Source organism: Coregonus lavaretus, assembly GCF_964263955.1.
Source record: "Coregonus lavaretus genome assembly, chromosome: 6".
Lineage (NCBI taxonomy): Eukaryota > Metazoa > Chordata > Actinopteri > Salmoniformes > Salmonidae > Coregonus > Coregonus lavaretus.
Genome location: NC_139993.1, coordinates 45,141,799 through 45,158,772, shown reverse-complemented (window position 1 = coordinate 45,158,772; position 16,974 = coordinate 45,141,799). Strand labels below are relative to the sequence as shown.

Here is a 16,974-nt window from a genome sequence, read left to right as displayed (position 1 = left end):
TGTTTCCTCCACAAACATACACGCACAGACACACACATTGTCCCCTCAGCACGTGTGACTCCAACTGCCAACGCAGAGGTCAAGGGGAGAGCAGGCAGTTGAAAATTCTCACATTATCATTCCTCATCTACCTCTATCTTCCTCTTCCCCACCTCTCTCTCTTCTCTCTCTCTCTCCCATTCTCTCCTTTTCTCTCTCTCTCTAGGTTTGTGATAGAGCTTTGTGAGCCCATCCAGGTGAAACAGTTGGACATCGCTAACTTTGAACTCTTCTCATCCACGCCTAAAGACTTCCTGGTCTCCATCAGCGACAGGTACACGCACACCTGTCCCGTTTCTTTCAGGACACACACACACGCCCCTCTGACCACCCCTCTCTTTCTCTCGCTCTCTCTCAGGTATCCCACCAACAAATGGGTGAAGTTGGGAACGTTCCATGCCCGTGACGAGCGCACCGTCCAGAGCTTTCCATTGGACGAACAGCTCTACGCCAAATACATCAAGGTACACACACACTTACACATTCACACCTACACACACACTGCAAACACCCATAAACACACACACCGCAAACACACACACACACACACACACTGCAGACACACACAGACTGCAGACACACACACACACCATGTATCTTCTATGTTCTAAGCCCAGGGGGATTCCTCATGACTTCACGGTAGGTTTCCTATGTCATCAACATGAGACTGGCTCCCTACTCAGACCTCACAATATGCGTGTGTGACTGTGAGGGTGAAAATGTGGAAGGAAATATTCTGAGGGTGTTGGGATGTATTTCAGCTACCTTTCCTCCCTACTTCTATGTGTAATAAATACAGTACTAATAGTATGGGCCTACTATATTGTAGTCTTTCAACTCTACTCCTCCTCGCTATCTTCTCTTATCTAACGCTTTAAGTGTTATTGCATTTATTTATTTAATTATTTGTGTAGTTTAAAATAACAATATTGTGTGGGAGCATTTTCTGTGATGTTGGGTTAATATGAATATGCCACTGTTACCAAATTACAATGATGAATTGTAATTTCACAAACTACTGTGTGACTAGGTCCAAAGGTTATTTAGCTTCAATAAGAACTGAAGCTGTTATCAACCTGATATGTCTTGTTGTTCTGCTGTCTCTGTCTGTCTACCTCGTCCCTACTCCTCTGAAGTAACTGCTATGAATACTTACAGTGCATTCGGAATATATTCAGACCCCTTGACTTTTTCCACATTTTGTTACGTTACAGCCTTATTCTAAAATTGATTTTTTTTTTAATATAATCACACTACACACAATAACCCATAATGACAAAGCGAAAACAGGTTTTTTGAAATTAAAAATGTATTACAAATAAAAAACAGAAATACCTTATTTACATAAGTATTCAGACCCTTTGCTATGAGACTCAAAATTGAGCTCAGGTGCATCCTGTTTTCATTGATCATTCTTGATGTTTCTGCAACTTGATTGGAGTCCACCTCTGGTAAATTAAATTGATTGGACATGATTTGGAAAGGCACACACCTGTCTATAGAAGGTCCCACAGTTGACAGTGCATGTCAGAGCAAAAACCAAGCCATGAGGTCGAAGGAATTGTCCGTAGAGCTCCGAGACAGGATTGTGTCGATGCACAGATCTGGGGAATGGTACCAAAAAATGTCTGCAGCATTGAAGGTCCCAAAGAACACAGTGGCCTCCATCATTCTTAAATGGAAGAAGTTTGGAACCACCAAGACTCTTCCTAGAGGTGGCCAGCTGGCCAAACTGAGCAATCTGGGGAGAAGGGCCTTGGTCAGGAAGGTGACCAAGAACCCGATGGTCACACTGACAGAGCTCTAGAGTTCCTCTGTGGAGATGAGAGAACCTTCCAGAAGGACAACCATCTCTGCATTACTCTACCATTCAGGCCTTTATGGGAGAATGGCCAGACGGAAGCCACTCTTCAGTAAAAGGCACATGACAGCCCGCTTGGAGTTTGCCAAAAGGCACCTAAAGACTCTCAGACCATGAGAAACAAGATTCTCTGGTCCGATGAAACCAAGACTGAACTCTTTGGCCTGAATGCCAAGCGTCACGTCTGGAGGAAACCTGGCACCATCCCTATGGGGAAGCTCGGTGGTGGCAGCATCATGCTGTGGGGATGTTTTTCAGCGTGAGGGACTGGGAGACTAGTCAGGATCGAGGCAAAGATGAACGGTGCAAAGTACAGAGATCCTTGATGAAAACCTGCTCCAGAGTGCTCAGGACCTCTGACTGGGGTGAAGGTTCACCTTCCAACAGGACAACGACCCTAAGCACACAGCCAAGACGACACAGGAGTGGCTTCGGGACAAGTTTCTGAATGTCCTTGAGTGGCCCAGCCAGAGCCCGGACTTGAACCCGATCGAACATCTCTGGAGAGACCTGAAAATAGCTGTGGAGCAACACTCCAACCTGACAGAGCTTGAGAGGATCTACAGAGAAGAATGGGAGGAACTCCCCAAATACAGGTGTGCCAAGCTTGTAGCGTCACACCCAAGAAGATTTGAGGCTTTAATCGCTGACAAAGGTGTTTCAACAAAGTACTGAGTAAAGGGTCTGAATACTTATGTAAATGTTATTATTCCTTTTTATTTTTTTTTATCAATTCACTAAAATTTCTACAAACCTGTTTTTGCTTTGTCATTATCGGGTATTGTGTGTAGATTGAGGGTGAAAAAACAATTTAATCAATTTTAGAATAAGGCTGTAACGTAACAAAATGTGGAAAAAGTCAAGGGGTCTGAATACTTTACGAATGGAAAAAATACTTTAAGTATGAAAAATGTATGCACTCACTAACTGTAAGTCGCTCTGGATAAGAGCAATAAAATGTAAAAATGAATGCACTTTATAATACATTTCCCTTTTAATGCTATTTGTACCTTGTATTGCTTCGTATACCTTACCCTGTCCTTTATTGCTTTTGCCTTGTAGTCTCTTGTAGAGCAAGCATTCAGTCTGAACACTGTGTGTTATGTTGTCAGGAAAAAAAGAAAAGAAAATTCCAAAGAAAAAGGACCAGATGCTTGACTTGCTTGTGGCATGAATCAGCCTTTTTACTGATTTATCTCCTTTTTTCCTCTCTCTCTTCCTCTTCCTCTTGCATCAGATGTTCATCAAGTACATAAAGGTTAGCATTCTTCTCTTTTAGAGGTTGTAAATATGCAATAATGCGTTATAAAATGTATGGGGAGCTTTGGTGGCAGTGCACAGATACTGTAATGCATGACCAAAACAATAAAACACACATAAATAGAAATGTTCAATGTTCTACATTGTAGAAATAACACATATGGAATCATGTAGTAACCAATAAAGTGTTAAACAAATCAAAATATATTTTATATTTGTGATTCTTCAAAGTAGCCACCCTTTGCCTAGATGACAGCTTTGCACACTCTTGGCATTCTCTCAACCAGCTTCACCTGGAATGCTTTTCCAACAGTCTTGAAGGAATGCCCACATATGCTGAGCACTTGTTGGCTGCTCTTGCTTCACTCTGCGGTCCAACTCATCCCAAACTATCTCAATTGGGTTGAGGTCGGGGGATTGTGGAGGCCAGGTCATCTGATGCAGCACTCCGTCACTCTCCTCCTTGGTCAAATAGCCCTTACACAGCCTGGAGGTGTGTTGGGTCATTGTCCTGTTGAAAAACAAATGGATTGTCCCACTAAGCCCAAACCAGATGGGATGGCGTATCGCTGCAGAATGCTGTGATAGCCATGCTGGTTAAGTGTGCCTTGAATTCTAAATAAATCACAGACGGTGTCACCAGCAAAGCACCCACAGACATTTACATTACATTTTAGTCATTTAGCAGACGCTCTTATCCAGAGCGACTTACAGCCTTGGTTTCTCAAATGACTGCCTCGCCTGGTTCACCAACTACTTCTCAGATAGAGTTCAGTGTGTCAAATCGGAGGGCCTGTTGTCTGGACCTATGGCAGTCTCTATGGGGGTGCCACAGGGTTCAATTCTTGGGCCGACACTTTTCTCCGTGTATATCAATGATGTCGCTCTTGCTGCTGGTGACTCTCAGATCCACCTCTACGCAGACGACACCATTTTGTATACATCTGGCCCTTCATTGGACACTGTGTTAACAAACCTCCAAACGAGCTTCAATGCCATACAACACTCCTTCAGTAGCCTCCAACTGCTCTTAAACACTAGTAAAACTAAATGCATGCTTTTCAATCGAACGCTGCTGGCACCCGCCCACCCGACTAGAATCACCACTCTCGACGGGTCTGACCTAGAGTATGTGGACAACTATAAATACCTAGGTGTCTGGTTAGACTGTAAACTCAACTTCCAGACTCACATAAAGAATCTCCAATCCAAAGTTAAATCTAGAATCGGCTTCCTATTTCGCAACAAAGCCTCCTTCACTCATGCTGCCAAACATGCCCTCGTAAAACTGACTATCCTACCGATCCTTGACTTCGGCGATGTCATTTACAAAATAGCCTCCAACACTCTACTCAGCAAATTGGATGTAGTCTATCACAGTGCCATCCATTTTGTCTCCAAAGCCCCATTCACTACCCACCACTGTGACCTGTACGCTCTTGTTGGCTGGTCCTCACTACATGTTCGTCGTCAAACCCACTGGCTCCAGGCCATCTATAAATCACTGCTAGGCAAATCCCCGCCTTATCTTAGCTCATTGGTCACCATAGCAGCACCCACCCGTAGTATGCGCTCCAGCAGGTATATCTCACTGGTCATTCCCAAAGCCAACACCTCCTTTGGCCGCCATTCCTTCCAGTTCTCTGCTGCCAATGACTGGAACGAATTGCAAAAATCTCTGAAGCTGGAGACTCTTATCTCCCTCAATAACTTTAAGCATCAGTTGTCAGAGCACCTTACCGATCACTGCACCTGTACACAGCCCATCTGAAATTAGCCCACCCAACTACCTCATCCCTATATTGTTATTTATTTTGCTCTTTTGCACCCCAGTATCTCTATTTGCACATAATCTCTTGCACATCTAGCATTCCAGTGTTAATACTATTGTAATTATTTTGCACTATAGCCTATTTATTGCCTTACCTCCATAACTTGCTACATTTGCACACACTGTATATATATTTTCTGTTGTATTTTTGACTTTATGTTTTTTACCCCATATGTAACTCTGTGTTGTTTTTATTGCACTGCTTTGCTTTATCTTGGCCAGGTCGCAGTTGTAAATGAGAACCTGTTCTCAACTGGCTTACCTGGTTAAATAAAGGTGAAATAAAAAAATAAAAAACAGTTAGTGAGTGCATACATAAAAATAAAAAAAAATGTTCATACTGGAATCGAACCCACAACCCTGGCGTTGCAAATGCCATGCTCTACCAACTGAGCTACATCCCTGCCGGCCATTCCCTCCCATACCCTGGACGACGCTGGGCCAATTGTGCGCCGCCCCATGGGTCTCCCGGTCGCGGCCGGCTACGACAGAGCCTGGATTCGAACCAGGATCTCTAGTGGCACAGCTAGCACTGCGATGCAGTTCCTTAGACCACTGCGACACACCATCATACCACCTCATCCATGCTTCACGGTGGGAACTACACATGCGGAGATCATCCGTTCACCTACACTGCGCCTCACAAAGACACAGCGGTTGGAACCAAAAATCTCCAATTTGGACTCCAAACCAAAGGACAGATTTCCACCAGTCTAATGTCCATTGCTCGTGTTTCTTGGCCCAAGCGAGTCTCTTCTTCTCATTGGTGTCCTTTAGTAGTGGTTTCTTTGCAGCAATTCGACCATGAAGGCCTGATTCACACAGTCTCCTCTGAACAGTTGATGTTGAGATGTCTGTTACTTGAACTCTGTGAAGCACTTATTTGGCCTGCAATTTCTGAGGCAGGTAACTCTAATAAACTTATCCTCTGCAGCAGAGGTAACTCTGGGTCTTCCTTTCCTGTGGCGGTCCTCATGAGAGCCAGTTTCATCATAGCGTTTGATGGTTTTTGCGACTGCACTTGAAGAAACGTTCAAAGTTCTTCACATTTTCCGTATTGACTGACCTTCATGTCTTAAAGTAATGATGGACTGTCGTTTCTCTTGGTCTTTTACTTGGTCTTTTACCAAATAGGGCTATCTTCTGTATACCTTGTCACAACACAACTGATTGGCTCAAACGCATTAAGAAGGAAAGAAATTCCACAAATGAACTTTTAAGAAGGCACACCTGTTAATTGAAATGCATTCCAGGTGACTACCTCATGAATCTGGTTGAGAGAATGCCAATAGTGTGCACAGCTGTCTTTAAGGCAAAGGGTGGCTACTTTGAAGAACCTCAAATATAAAATATATTTTGATTTGTTTAACACTTTATTGGTTACTACATGATTCCATATGTGTTATTTCATGGTTTTGATGTCTTCACTCCTATTCTACAATGTAGAAAATAGTTAAAATAAAGAAGTCCTTGAATTAGTAGGTGTGTCCAAACTTTTGACTGGTACTGTACATCGTCAGAGCTTGGCAAATTCTACTACATCACCTTTTATTTGATTTAGTTTAGAAGTTTTTGGTTGACTAGAATGTAAGTGTTGCTGAGTGGTTTAATTAACCAGGTGTGAGTGTGTTAGCTGTGGTTTAACCCTTCGTCTCCCCTTCTCTGCAGGTGGAGCTCATCTCCCACTTTGGATCAGAACACTTTTGTCCCCTCAGCCTCATCAGGTTAGAGATATGTATATATATAGGGAGGGAAGGGAGGAGTGGTAGACTGTCATTTCACTTTTTACAGATGCAGTGCCGTGAAAAAGTATTTCCCCCCCTCTGATTTTCTCTATTTTTGCATGTTTTTGATACTGAATATGATCAGATCTTCAACCAAAACCTAATATTACATAAAGGGAACCTGAGGTTACAAATAACCACAAAAAAAGTATACTTATATTATTTATTTAATTAACAAAGTTATGCAACACCCACTTCCCCCATGTCATCCAAAACTGAAGTGCAGCTGGGTCATGCAGCAAGACAATGATCCAAAACACACAATCAAGTCTACATGAAAATGGCTAAAAAGCAACATATTTGAAGTTTTGGAATGGCCTAGTCAAAGTCCAGACCTAATCCCAATTGAGACGTTGTGGCAGGACTTGAAACGAGCAGTTCATGCTTGAAAAACCCACATGTCGCTGTTACAGCAGCTCTGCATGGAAGAGTGGGCCAAAATTCCTCCACAGCGACGTGAGAGAGTGATCAACAACTACAGGAAACATTTGGTTGGAGTCATTGCAGCCAAAGGTGGCACAACCAGTTATTGAGTGTAAGGGGGCAATAACTTTTTCACACAGGGTAATTTGGTGTTTATGAAATAAATGAAATAAGTGTGTAATTGTTGTTATTTGTTCACTCGGGTTCCCTTTATCTAATATTAGGTTTTGGTTGAAGATCTGATAACATTCAGTATCAAAAATATGCAAAAGTAGAGAAAATTAGAATAAAAATGTATGTCCCCTTTTAACTGGAACAAAGTTCACATCCACTTAACTGCTGCTACTCTCTGTAGATAAACTAAATGTTAAGGTGTACATTCTCTGTCGATAAGGTTAAAGGGTTGAGATGTATAGATGAATGTACAGTTACAGTATAGACGTATCCCTGATGTTGAACCTCTCACTCAAATCCACATCTCCTCAGGGCTGGGGTTTGTTTGAGTTAGATAGTGTAGAGAATACTATAGGGAACGGTGTAATCTCAGCAGCATGTCAACCCACCTGTCAGTTTTCTGACAAAGTTCATGTTAGTTTAAGCATAATTCTTCCCTTTCAGCTGTATATGAATAATGTAACCAGATGTTAGCTGTGTGTGTGTGTGTGTGTGTGTGTGTGTTATATAACTGTGTGTGTGTGTTTACAGGGTGTTTGGTACCAGTATGGTGGAGGAATATGAAGAGATCGCAGATTCTCAGTACCCCTCAGAGAGGCTGGAATACCTTGATGAGGACTATGGTGAGATGGTACACTGTGTGTGATAATCGGTTATAAAAGAGATTGTGTTCTCAATAACGTACCTGATTAAATAATCATTGTTGTTTTTTTTCATCTACAGACTACCCTCCTGGGTACCTTCACTCTGAGGACAAGGGGTCTAAAAATCTGCTGGGCTCTGCCACAAGTACGCACACACACACACACACACACACACACATCAGATTGTTTTGAGTCTACAGTGCCTTCAGAAAGTATTCACACCCCTTGACCTTTTCCACATTTTGTTGTGTTACAGCCTGAATTTAAAAGGGATTAGGTTGAGATAGTTTCACTGGCCTACACACAATGCCCCATAATGTCAAAGTGGAATTAATGTTTTTTTGAGATATTTGCCAATTAATTACAAATTAAAAGCTGAAATTAATGTCTTGGGTCAATAAGTATTCAACCCCCTTCAAGCCTAAATAAGTACAGGAGTAAAAATTTGCTCAATAACGCACATAATAAGTTGCATGGACTCTATGTGCAATTATAGTGTTTAACATGATTTCTGATTGACTACCTCATCTCTGTACCCCACACATACAATTATCTGTAAAGTCCCTCAGTCAAGCAGTGAATTTCAAACACAAAGACCAGGGAGGTTTTCCAATGCCTCGCAAAGAAGGGCACCTATTGGTAGATTGAATAATCCCTTTGGTGAAGTTATGAATTACATTTGAGTCATTTAGCAGACACTCTTATCCAGAGTGACTTACAGTTAGTGAGTGCATACATTTTCATACTGGCCACCTGTGGGAATCGAACCCACAACCCTGGCGTTGCAAACGCCATGCTCTACCAACTGAGCTACACGGGACTACACTTTGGATGTTGTATAAATACACCCAGTCACTACAAAGATACAGGTGTCCTTCCTAACTCAGTTGCTGGAGAGGAAGGAAACCGCTCAGGGATTTCACTGAGGCCAATGGTGACTTTAAAACAGTTACATATTTTATTGGCTGTGATAGGAGAAACTGAGGATGGATCAACAACGTTGTAGTTATTCCACAAAACTAACCTAATTGACAGTGAAAAGGAAGCCTGAACAGAATAAAAAAATATTCCAAAACATGCATCCTGTTTGCAACAAGGGTCTAAAGTAATACTGCAAAATGTGGTGAAGCAATTCACTTTTTGTCCTGAATACAAAGTGTTATGTTTGGGGCAAATCCAATACAACACATTACTGCGTACCACTCTCCATATTTTCAAGCATAGTGGTGGCTGCATCATGTTATGGGTATGCTTGTAATCGTTAAGGACTGGGGAGTTCTTCAGGATAAATGAATGAACGGAATGCAGCTCAGTCTGCTTTCCACCAGACACTGGGAGATTACTTCACCTTTCAGCAGGGCAATAACCTAAAACACAAGGCCATATCTACACTGGAGTTGCTTACCAAGAAGACAATAAATGTTCCTGAGTGGCCGAGTTACAGTTTTGACTTAAATCTACTTGAAAATCTATGGCAAGACCTGAAAATGGTTGATTAGGAATGATCAACAACCAATTTGACAGAGCTTGAAGAATTTTGAAAGAATAATGGGCAAATGTTGCACAATCCAGGTGTGGAAAGCTCTTGTAGACTTACCCAGAAAGACTCACAGCTGTAATCACCGCCAAAGGTGCTTCTACAAAGTATTGACTCAGGGGTGTGAATACTTATGTAAATTAGGTATTTCTGTATTAATTTTCAATACATTTGCTAACATTTCTAAAAACATATTTTCACTTTGTCATTATGGGTTATTGTGTGTAGATGGGTGAGAAACAATCTATTTAATCAATTTTTAATTCAGGCTGTAACAACAAAATGTGGAATAAGTCAAGGGGTATTTATAATCTCTGAAGGCATTAACATGGGTAACTTGATATCTAACTGGCTGAGCGTCAGTTCTCAACTGTATCTAATCACATCAGAGAATTGATCTCCAGAATTGGCTCTAAAGCAGGCTCTGTATTTCTTGGAGAATGGAGAGACTTGAAGCTGCTTTCCTTTTTCAAGTCCTGAATGTTCCTTCAGTTGCTGTATTCCCACTCTCACACACACATTTACACACACACACAGCGGGTTGACGACTGACGTATATAACTCCGCTACACACACTGGAGCTCCTGTGTCTTGCACTGCGATGAGGCTGCAATCTGATTGGCTAAGACATCTCCCCAGTGAAAGAAAACAAGCAGACTCTGACAGGGTACTCTGTAGCCAGGCAGAGACAGGCAGGGGCTGGAGAGAAGTGGTTGGGTAAGGGAATGGAGAGTCTGATGGTAATGCCAAGGCCTGTGGTTTTACAGATTCCTGTGGGGCCTTCACCTATTTTACTAAACTACCAGTGAAGGACGACATTCATGATTCTCTCTCTCTCGCTCTCTCTCACTCTCTCTCTCCTTCTGTGTGTGTGTGTCCCTACAGATGCCATTCTCAACATGGTCAACAACATAGCAGCCAACGTTCTGGGAGGCAAGCCTGAGGAGGGAGGAGCACAGATAGAAGGTATGGATTCTTCTCCCCTTCTCTCTCTCCCCCCTCTCCTTCTTTCTCCCCCTTCTCTCTCTCCTCCACTCTCTTCTCTCCTCTCCTATACTCCCCTCTTCTCACTCTCCCCATCCTATACTCCCCTCTTCTCACTCTCCCCATCCTATACATTCCTTTAAAGGAAATGCTATGTGTTAGATACTGTAAATAACTTGTTGTGGTAACCGCCTCTTGGAGCGAGAGGCATGAGGTTTGCTTATGAAACTTGTAGTGGAACATTTGTCTAGTGCTAACTAAAGCACTGTGCTGCCCAAGGGAATGTGTCAGTGTGTACATTAGAGGTATTCTATACACAATAAAGGTCTTACATATAGCAGCAGGGTTGTATGAGTCTCAGACCTAGGCTATTGCCCCTTCTATTTACTTCACAGAAGAGAAGTTCAACCATCTAGAACAGATCTATCCTTCGCCCTCTCTTTTCCTGTCTTTTGAGAACAAGCCCTGTTATTCAACCCTGCTTTGTCCTTGTTTAATAACCACACACACACGGCCAATGGAAACTATCAAACAGATCCAACTGATTCGTCCACATATAACAAATTAGTTTCATATTCTACTCAGAGCTCAGCAGGTCTTTGTGTGTTCAGCCAAATGTGAGTCAGCAATGCTGGTCCAAAGCCAATGAATTCTGATATAACGTCTGACGTGTGGTTGCTTGTGTTGAGAGAACCCCCCCCCAAAAAAGTAAGAACAATTAGCTAAATAAACTAAAGGAAAAAATAGTAACACAATAACAAGGCCATATACAAGGGGAATATAGCTCCGGTTTGCAGTGTGTCCACTTCCGTGTGTGTGCCTGCCTGGGGCTCCAGATGTTGATTTGACTGTTGGCAGGAGGCTTTCAGAGGGACAATAGTTCTCTGTGTTGTATAACCAAGCAGCAGCAGCAGGCGGGCTCTGTCTATTAGGACTAGGGGTCCATGACGCAGAACCAACTACCTCTGGACCCCATCTTGCCCTCAGAATATACTGGAGTCTAAATACCATTTTAATCCCACACACACACCCTTCACTATGGGCTGCAGTGAGGCAGCTGAGGTAACTTATGGTGTGTTTGTGATCCTTTTTCAGCCCACAGGGTTGCTGAGGTTTGAGACCAGTTCTAACTGGACCAGCCTGACTGTTTCTGCTTTAGTTTAGCCCACTCTTGTGGTCGTTACACCAAGCATAGACGTTGGCCAAAGCAAAGCTGTTTCTGTTCCCCATTTTAACCCACTGACAGTGGCAACAACATACAGTAGAGTGACGCAGACTGGCACCAAGCTATAGCTGGACTGGGGTTGGAGATCTGAGCCATGCCATGTCCAGTGATAGTTTGGTATCCTGTGAAGGGTTAAATGTAGTAGTTGACATAGAGATACATGTTCTATGTGATTCTGTGGTAGTTGTGACTTTATCTAAAGCATGCTGTGTGTCTGTCTCTTCTAGCCAACGCATCATCAGAAGCCCAGAACGAGACCGAGGGGAACAAAGATGTACCGCTCACCCCAACTCCTACCCCCACCACTCCTCCGCCAGCGTGAGTCACTCACTCACTCACTCTCTCATTCACCTTGCAGTAAGAGTCTAACTTCCCCTCTCTTCTCTCTCAGCGTGGAGACGGTGAAGCCAGACTACCCTGCTCCCCAGGAGGACCCTGAGGTCCCCCTCTCCTCCCCTGACTCCCCCCTGCTTCCCCCCTCCCTGGAGGATGGACAGATCGTGACTCTGGTAGAGGAGGAGGAGGAGGAGCCCCCACAGTCCACTGTCACTCTGATGGAGGAAGAGGGGGATGATAATGAGGAGGAGGAGAGAGAGGAACAGTGGATGAGGGAGAGGGAGAGCCACCTGTACTGTCCTCTCTCTTCCACCTCTTCCCTTTCTTCTCTCTGTTGTATCTCCTGTGTGGCCACACTGCCAGAGTTGCTACAGCGCTGGTGTAATGCTCACCTCTCCAGAGAGAGGCAGCAAGACATACATACACACACCCCCATACAGGTCCCTGTCCCTACCCCCACACACACCCAGGAAGCCCCAACACACACAGAGACGGTCCCTGAGCCTGAGACTGCCCCCCAGGCCCAAAACGAGGGACTACCCTCTTTAGACTCACACAATCACACCCCTCACACAGACACACACCCCGTGGACCCCATCATTGTGCTGGAGCCTAGCCAGACCTCTACCCTGCCCCCCCACAGCCTCTCTCTCACCTCCCTCTCCAAACCCACCCCTATCCAGGACGAAGCTCCCCAGCCCCCTAGCCAAGAAGACCCTGTCCCCCCTCCAGCCCCGCAGGAAGCCCCCGTCCCAGAGACCCAGCAGGCCAGCACCCCCACCCCTACTCTCAGCCCCACCGCTCCCCTACACCTACCAAGCTCTGAGACAGCCTCCCTGGACCTCCCTCCACCCCCCCTGAAGGAGCAACCAGTCCAGCCCCTTCCCACAGCTTCTAGACCTGCAGACATCCCCCCTCCCACCGAGCTCCCTGTGTCCTCCCAGCCCGACATAAACACAGAGGCACACACACCCAGGGCTGGGGCAGTGAGTGGAGACATCCAGGGCCAGGGGGAGCAGGGCGACTCTTCTGCCCAGCCAGCAGAACACCTACGTGGGGAAGAGTCCGTGGAGGACCTACTGCTTAGCGTCCCGGTGACCGCTAACGGACATTTACACCGGGCGGCTACAGACTTCTACGCTGAGCTGCAGAGCGCGGGGGAGTACGTTGGAGGGATGAACGGAGGAGTGAACGTGCACGGCTCCAGTCAGAAGGAGAGTGTGTTCATGAGGTTGAACAACAGAATCAAAGCCCTGGAGATGAACATGTCCCTCAGCAGCAGATACCTGGAGGAACTCAGCCAGAGGTAAGCTGTGTGTCTGTCTGTCTTTTTTAACCTAGTAGTTTCCTCTATCACTCGTCCTGTTCAGGCTCTGATTGGCTTGTTGTGTGTTTGGTGTGTTCTAGGTATCGTAAGCAGATGGAGGAGATGCAGAGAGCGTTCAACAAGACCATCGTCAAACTGGAGAACACCTCCCGCATCGCTGAAGAACAGGTCTGTTACAGACAGTTGCTTCTTGATTGTGTTGCCGGACGGTTATTGTGGCAGTGATGGTTGAGTCATGGTTTAGTGTAGGTTGTATCTGAAGGTTGTCTGATGGTTCTGGGATGGGTTGGTTCAACTTGGTTGTATTAACGTTGTATTTTGGTTGTGTGATCCCTCAGGACCAGCGGCAGACAGAGTCTATCCAGATGTTACAGGGTCAGCTGGAGAACGTCACCAAGTTGATGATCAACCTCACCATGACTGTCTCACAGCTACAGAGAGAGGTACACACACAGCTGAAGACAATGAGACCTTCAGCTCTTACTACCTACATTTATTGAATATCAGATTGAATGTTGGCCTATTTTAATCATAACTCGCAAAAATGTCATGATCGGATGTGATGAGTTTGTTTCCTCTGATGTCTAAATATTGTTTCTGTGTTTGTGTTTTCTAGGTGTCTGACCGACAGGGTTACCTGGTGGTGTCTCTAGTCCTGTGTCTCTGTCTGGGCCTGGTGCTCTGCCTGCAGTGCTGCCGGAGCTCCAACACACACAGCAACACACACACCGCAGCCAATCACTACCCCAGCCCCAAGAGGTAAACAAACACACACACACACACACCTTTGTCTGATCTCCCCACATTATCTATAAGAGTATTGTTGTTGCTTTTGTAGGTCTGATATAATGTTCCTCTTAGTGCAGTTAATGTTCCCTTGTGTTTCATAGGGAACATTGGATCTCTTCCATACAGGCATTGTTTAGTTTGACCCTTACTAACGTTACTGTACTATCATATCCTGTATGTGTCAGGTGTTTCTCCTCCTATGATGATTTGAGTCTGAAGCGGAGGGTATCGTGTCCTCTCGTACGCTCCAAGTCCTTCACGTTTCCTACTTCAGAAGGTGAATGTGTACACACACACACACACACCAACTCACTCTACAGCTTTCTAACAAGGACAAGAAGAAGCCTGCTCACGTGGCCTCGCTGTTAAACACACACACACTCCCCCTTTTCCTCTACACTTCCTGTCTTCTACATCGCTGTTCTGTCCATCCTGTTGCTGCCCTATAACAACCCATAGGAGCTGAAGCAGGACTAAAAGCCTCCCTGTATAGAGGCCAGCTCCATTATAGACCACATTACTCAGAGCTACAGCTGTGCATGACTAGCTGCTCTCCCATCTGAGCCATGCTGCTGGCCGTGCCATGCTGCTGAGCTGCTGAACAGTATGTCTGCTGTAAGGGTACTGGAGCCACAGACACCCCAGTGGGACTGCCTGGGCACACCCCGCCATGAAGGAATAAAAACCTTCATTCAGACAGCCATGAAACATAATGCTCCTCTTTCCCCTCTCTCTCTCTCTCTCTCTCTCTCTCTCTCTATTGATCGTGTGTGTCCTTGGGCCAGAGTGCCTGTCATTGCCAGCTGTGTGTCCATATAGAGGCTGAACTGAAGGGGAATATAAATAGAACACAATGCTTTTGGCTGGCTCATGTTACACCACTGCAAGTAGTAACAACTAGAGAACCCTACCGTACCCAGTGTACCTACTAGCTATAAATAACCTCTTCAGTGGAGCTATAACCTTTATTCTGGGCTATAGTATATCAGGTGTGTGTAATACTACATTAATAGTAAATCAGTAGTACTACTTGCAAGGTGGTGTCATGCTTGTAACATGTGTGTTCCGAGTGCCTGCCATCTCATCATTAACATGGCCCTGTTCTCTCCCTGTTCAGTAGGCCCTGACGACCTTTACATTGTTGAACCATTAAGGTTCTCACCAGAGAAAAAGGTACAGTGTCCCCTGCTCTCCGCCTGCTACTGCTGTTGTATGGCGGCCCCTGCGGCCATCTTTGATTGCTTATGGTTTCAGTGGAGTGGGGTGAACTTGCCCCCAGACTCTGATCTAAGGTCAGTTTAGCGTTCTTCCATCCTAATGGTTAAGAATACTGTAGGGTCTGGGGAGTGTTAAGCTGATCCTAGATCTAGTTATGGAGTGATTTAAGAACTCGGTTAAGTTAACCATTTCTCTGCTGACACAGGCTAGAAGCCCACTGTTAGGGGGGCGATGTATGAGCAGACACAGAGCAGGCTTGGGCAGTGGTTTGAAAGTTGTAACCCACCAATAGATGACAATAAGCTGCGACCCATAACATGGCTTTGCTCCACTCATATAGAGATGCTAAGGTTTGGTCTGTGCCCTTGAGCAAGGCACTTAACCCTAATTTGCTCCAGGGGCGCCATACTACTATAATGTAAAACAACACATTTCACTGGACCTATCCAGTGTATGTGACGACAAAATAAATTATTATTGTAATGCCATACTCCCCACTGTCCCTTCCCAGTCCTGTCTGTAACCTCATACTGAATCAAAATACTTAAGACACAATCAAAATGTCTCCTGTTCTCTATCTTTGAGAGCTTGGTGTCTGTCCAGTTTGGTTGTAAAAGTGCAGTGTGTCTGGTATAGATGTGGTTAACATGACTTAACATATTTATACATCTCTAAAGTTCGCCCTGTACTCTTTATTTATCAATCTCTCCATCCCTCTCTCTCTCCAGAAGAAACGATGTAAATTGACGGCAGCATTATCAGCCCCCTCTTCTCCGATGGCTAACGGGGGACTCCAATGCAACGGTCTCCCCCACTCCCTGAATCCCCCTCCTCCTCCCCCTCTAGAAGACATGTCCTGTAAGGAGCTCCCCTTCCCTTCAGAGAGCAGCAGCTGTAGCTCCTCCACCCACTCTGAGGAGTCCTTCATCAGCCGAGGCCATCCCCTCTCTTCCCCCCCAGGCCTATGTAATGGCCATGCTGCCCTGCCCCTCCCGTCCTACCTTCCCTCCCTCCCCCCCTCTAAGAGGTCAGTGAAGCGTCGGCAGTCTCGTCAGGCAGATCTGCAGTTCTCCTCCAGACAGACAGGAGGCGCTGCTGTGAACTCTCTGCAGAGCCTGCAGCAGCTGATCAAGGGAAACAAGGAGATCAGTGTGGGGACCATAGGAGCCACGGCAGTCACAGGACACGTCTGATCACACACACACACTTCAGACTGACTCATTTTATATATATATATATATATATATATATATATATATATATATATATATATATATATATATATATATATATATATATATATATATATATATATATATATATATATATATATATATATATATATATATATATATATATATATATATATATATATATATATATATATATATATATATATATATATATATATATATATATATATATATATATATATATATATATATATATATATATATATATATATACACACACACACATACACACCCTGGCAGCAGACTCAGTTAGGGAGGTGTGAAGGGGTGTGGTCTCGCCCCAAAATGG

At 44.5% G+C, this 16,974-nt stretch overlaps 1 protein-coding gene across 1 annotated transcript in view; it reads left to right on the top strand.

Annotated features, from left to right (window-relative positions):
* The window catches only part of suco (SUN domain containing ossification factor), a 72,662-nt gene extending 56,000 nt beyond the window's left edge, over positions 1-16,662 (top strand). Inside the window, exons 9-23 of the mRNA XM_084163005.1 lie at positions 206-313; positions 398-503; positions 3,138-3,158; positions 6,660-6,715; positions 7,904-7,995; positions 8,096-8,161; positions 10,439-10,519; positions 11,990-12,080; positions 12,154-13,404; positions 13,506-13,593; positions 13,764-13,868; positions 14,042-14,184; positions 14,400-14,491; positions 15,332-15,387; positions 16,161-16,662. Coding sequence (XP_084019131.1) covers positions 206-313; positions 398-503; positions 3,138-3,158; positions 6,660-6,715; positions 7,904-7,995; positions 8,096-8,161; positions 10,439-10,519; positions 11,990-12,080; positions 12,154-13,404; positions 13,506-13,593; positions 13,764-13,868; positions 14,042-14,184; positions 14,400-14,491; positions 15,332-15,387; positions 16,161-16,625 — 2,821 coding nt within the window. The 3' untranslated portion in view covers positions 16,626-16,662. The remainder of the gene's footprint in view (positions 1-205; positions 314-397; positions 504-3,137; positions 3,159-6,659; positions 6,716-7,903; positions 7,996-8,095; positions 8,162-10,438; positions 10,520-11,989; positions 12,081-12,153; positions 13,405-13,505; positions 13,594-13,763; positions 13,869-14,041; positions 14,185-14,399; positions 14,492-15,331; positions 15,388-16,160) is intronic.
* Positions 16,663-16,974: the final 312 nt, after the last annotated feature.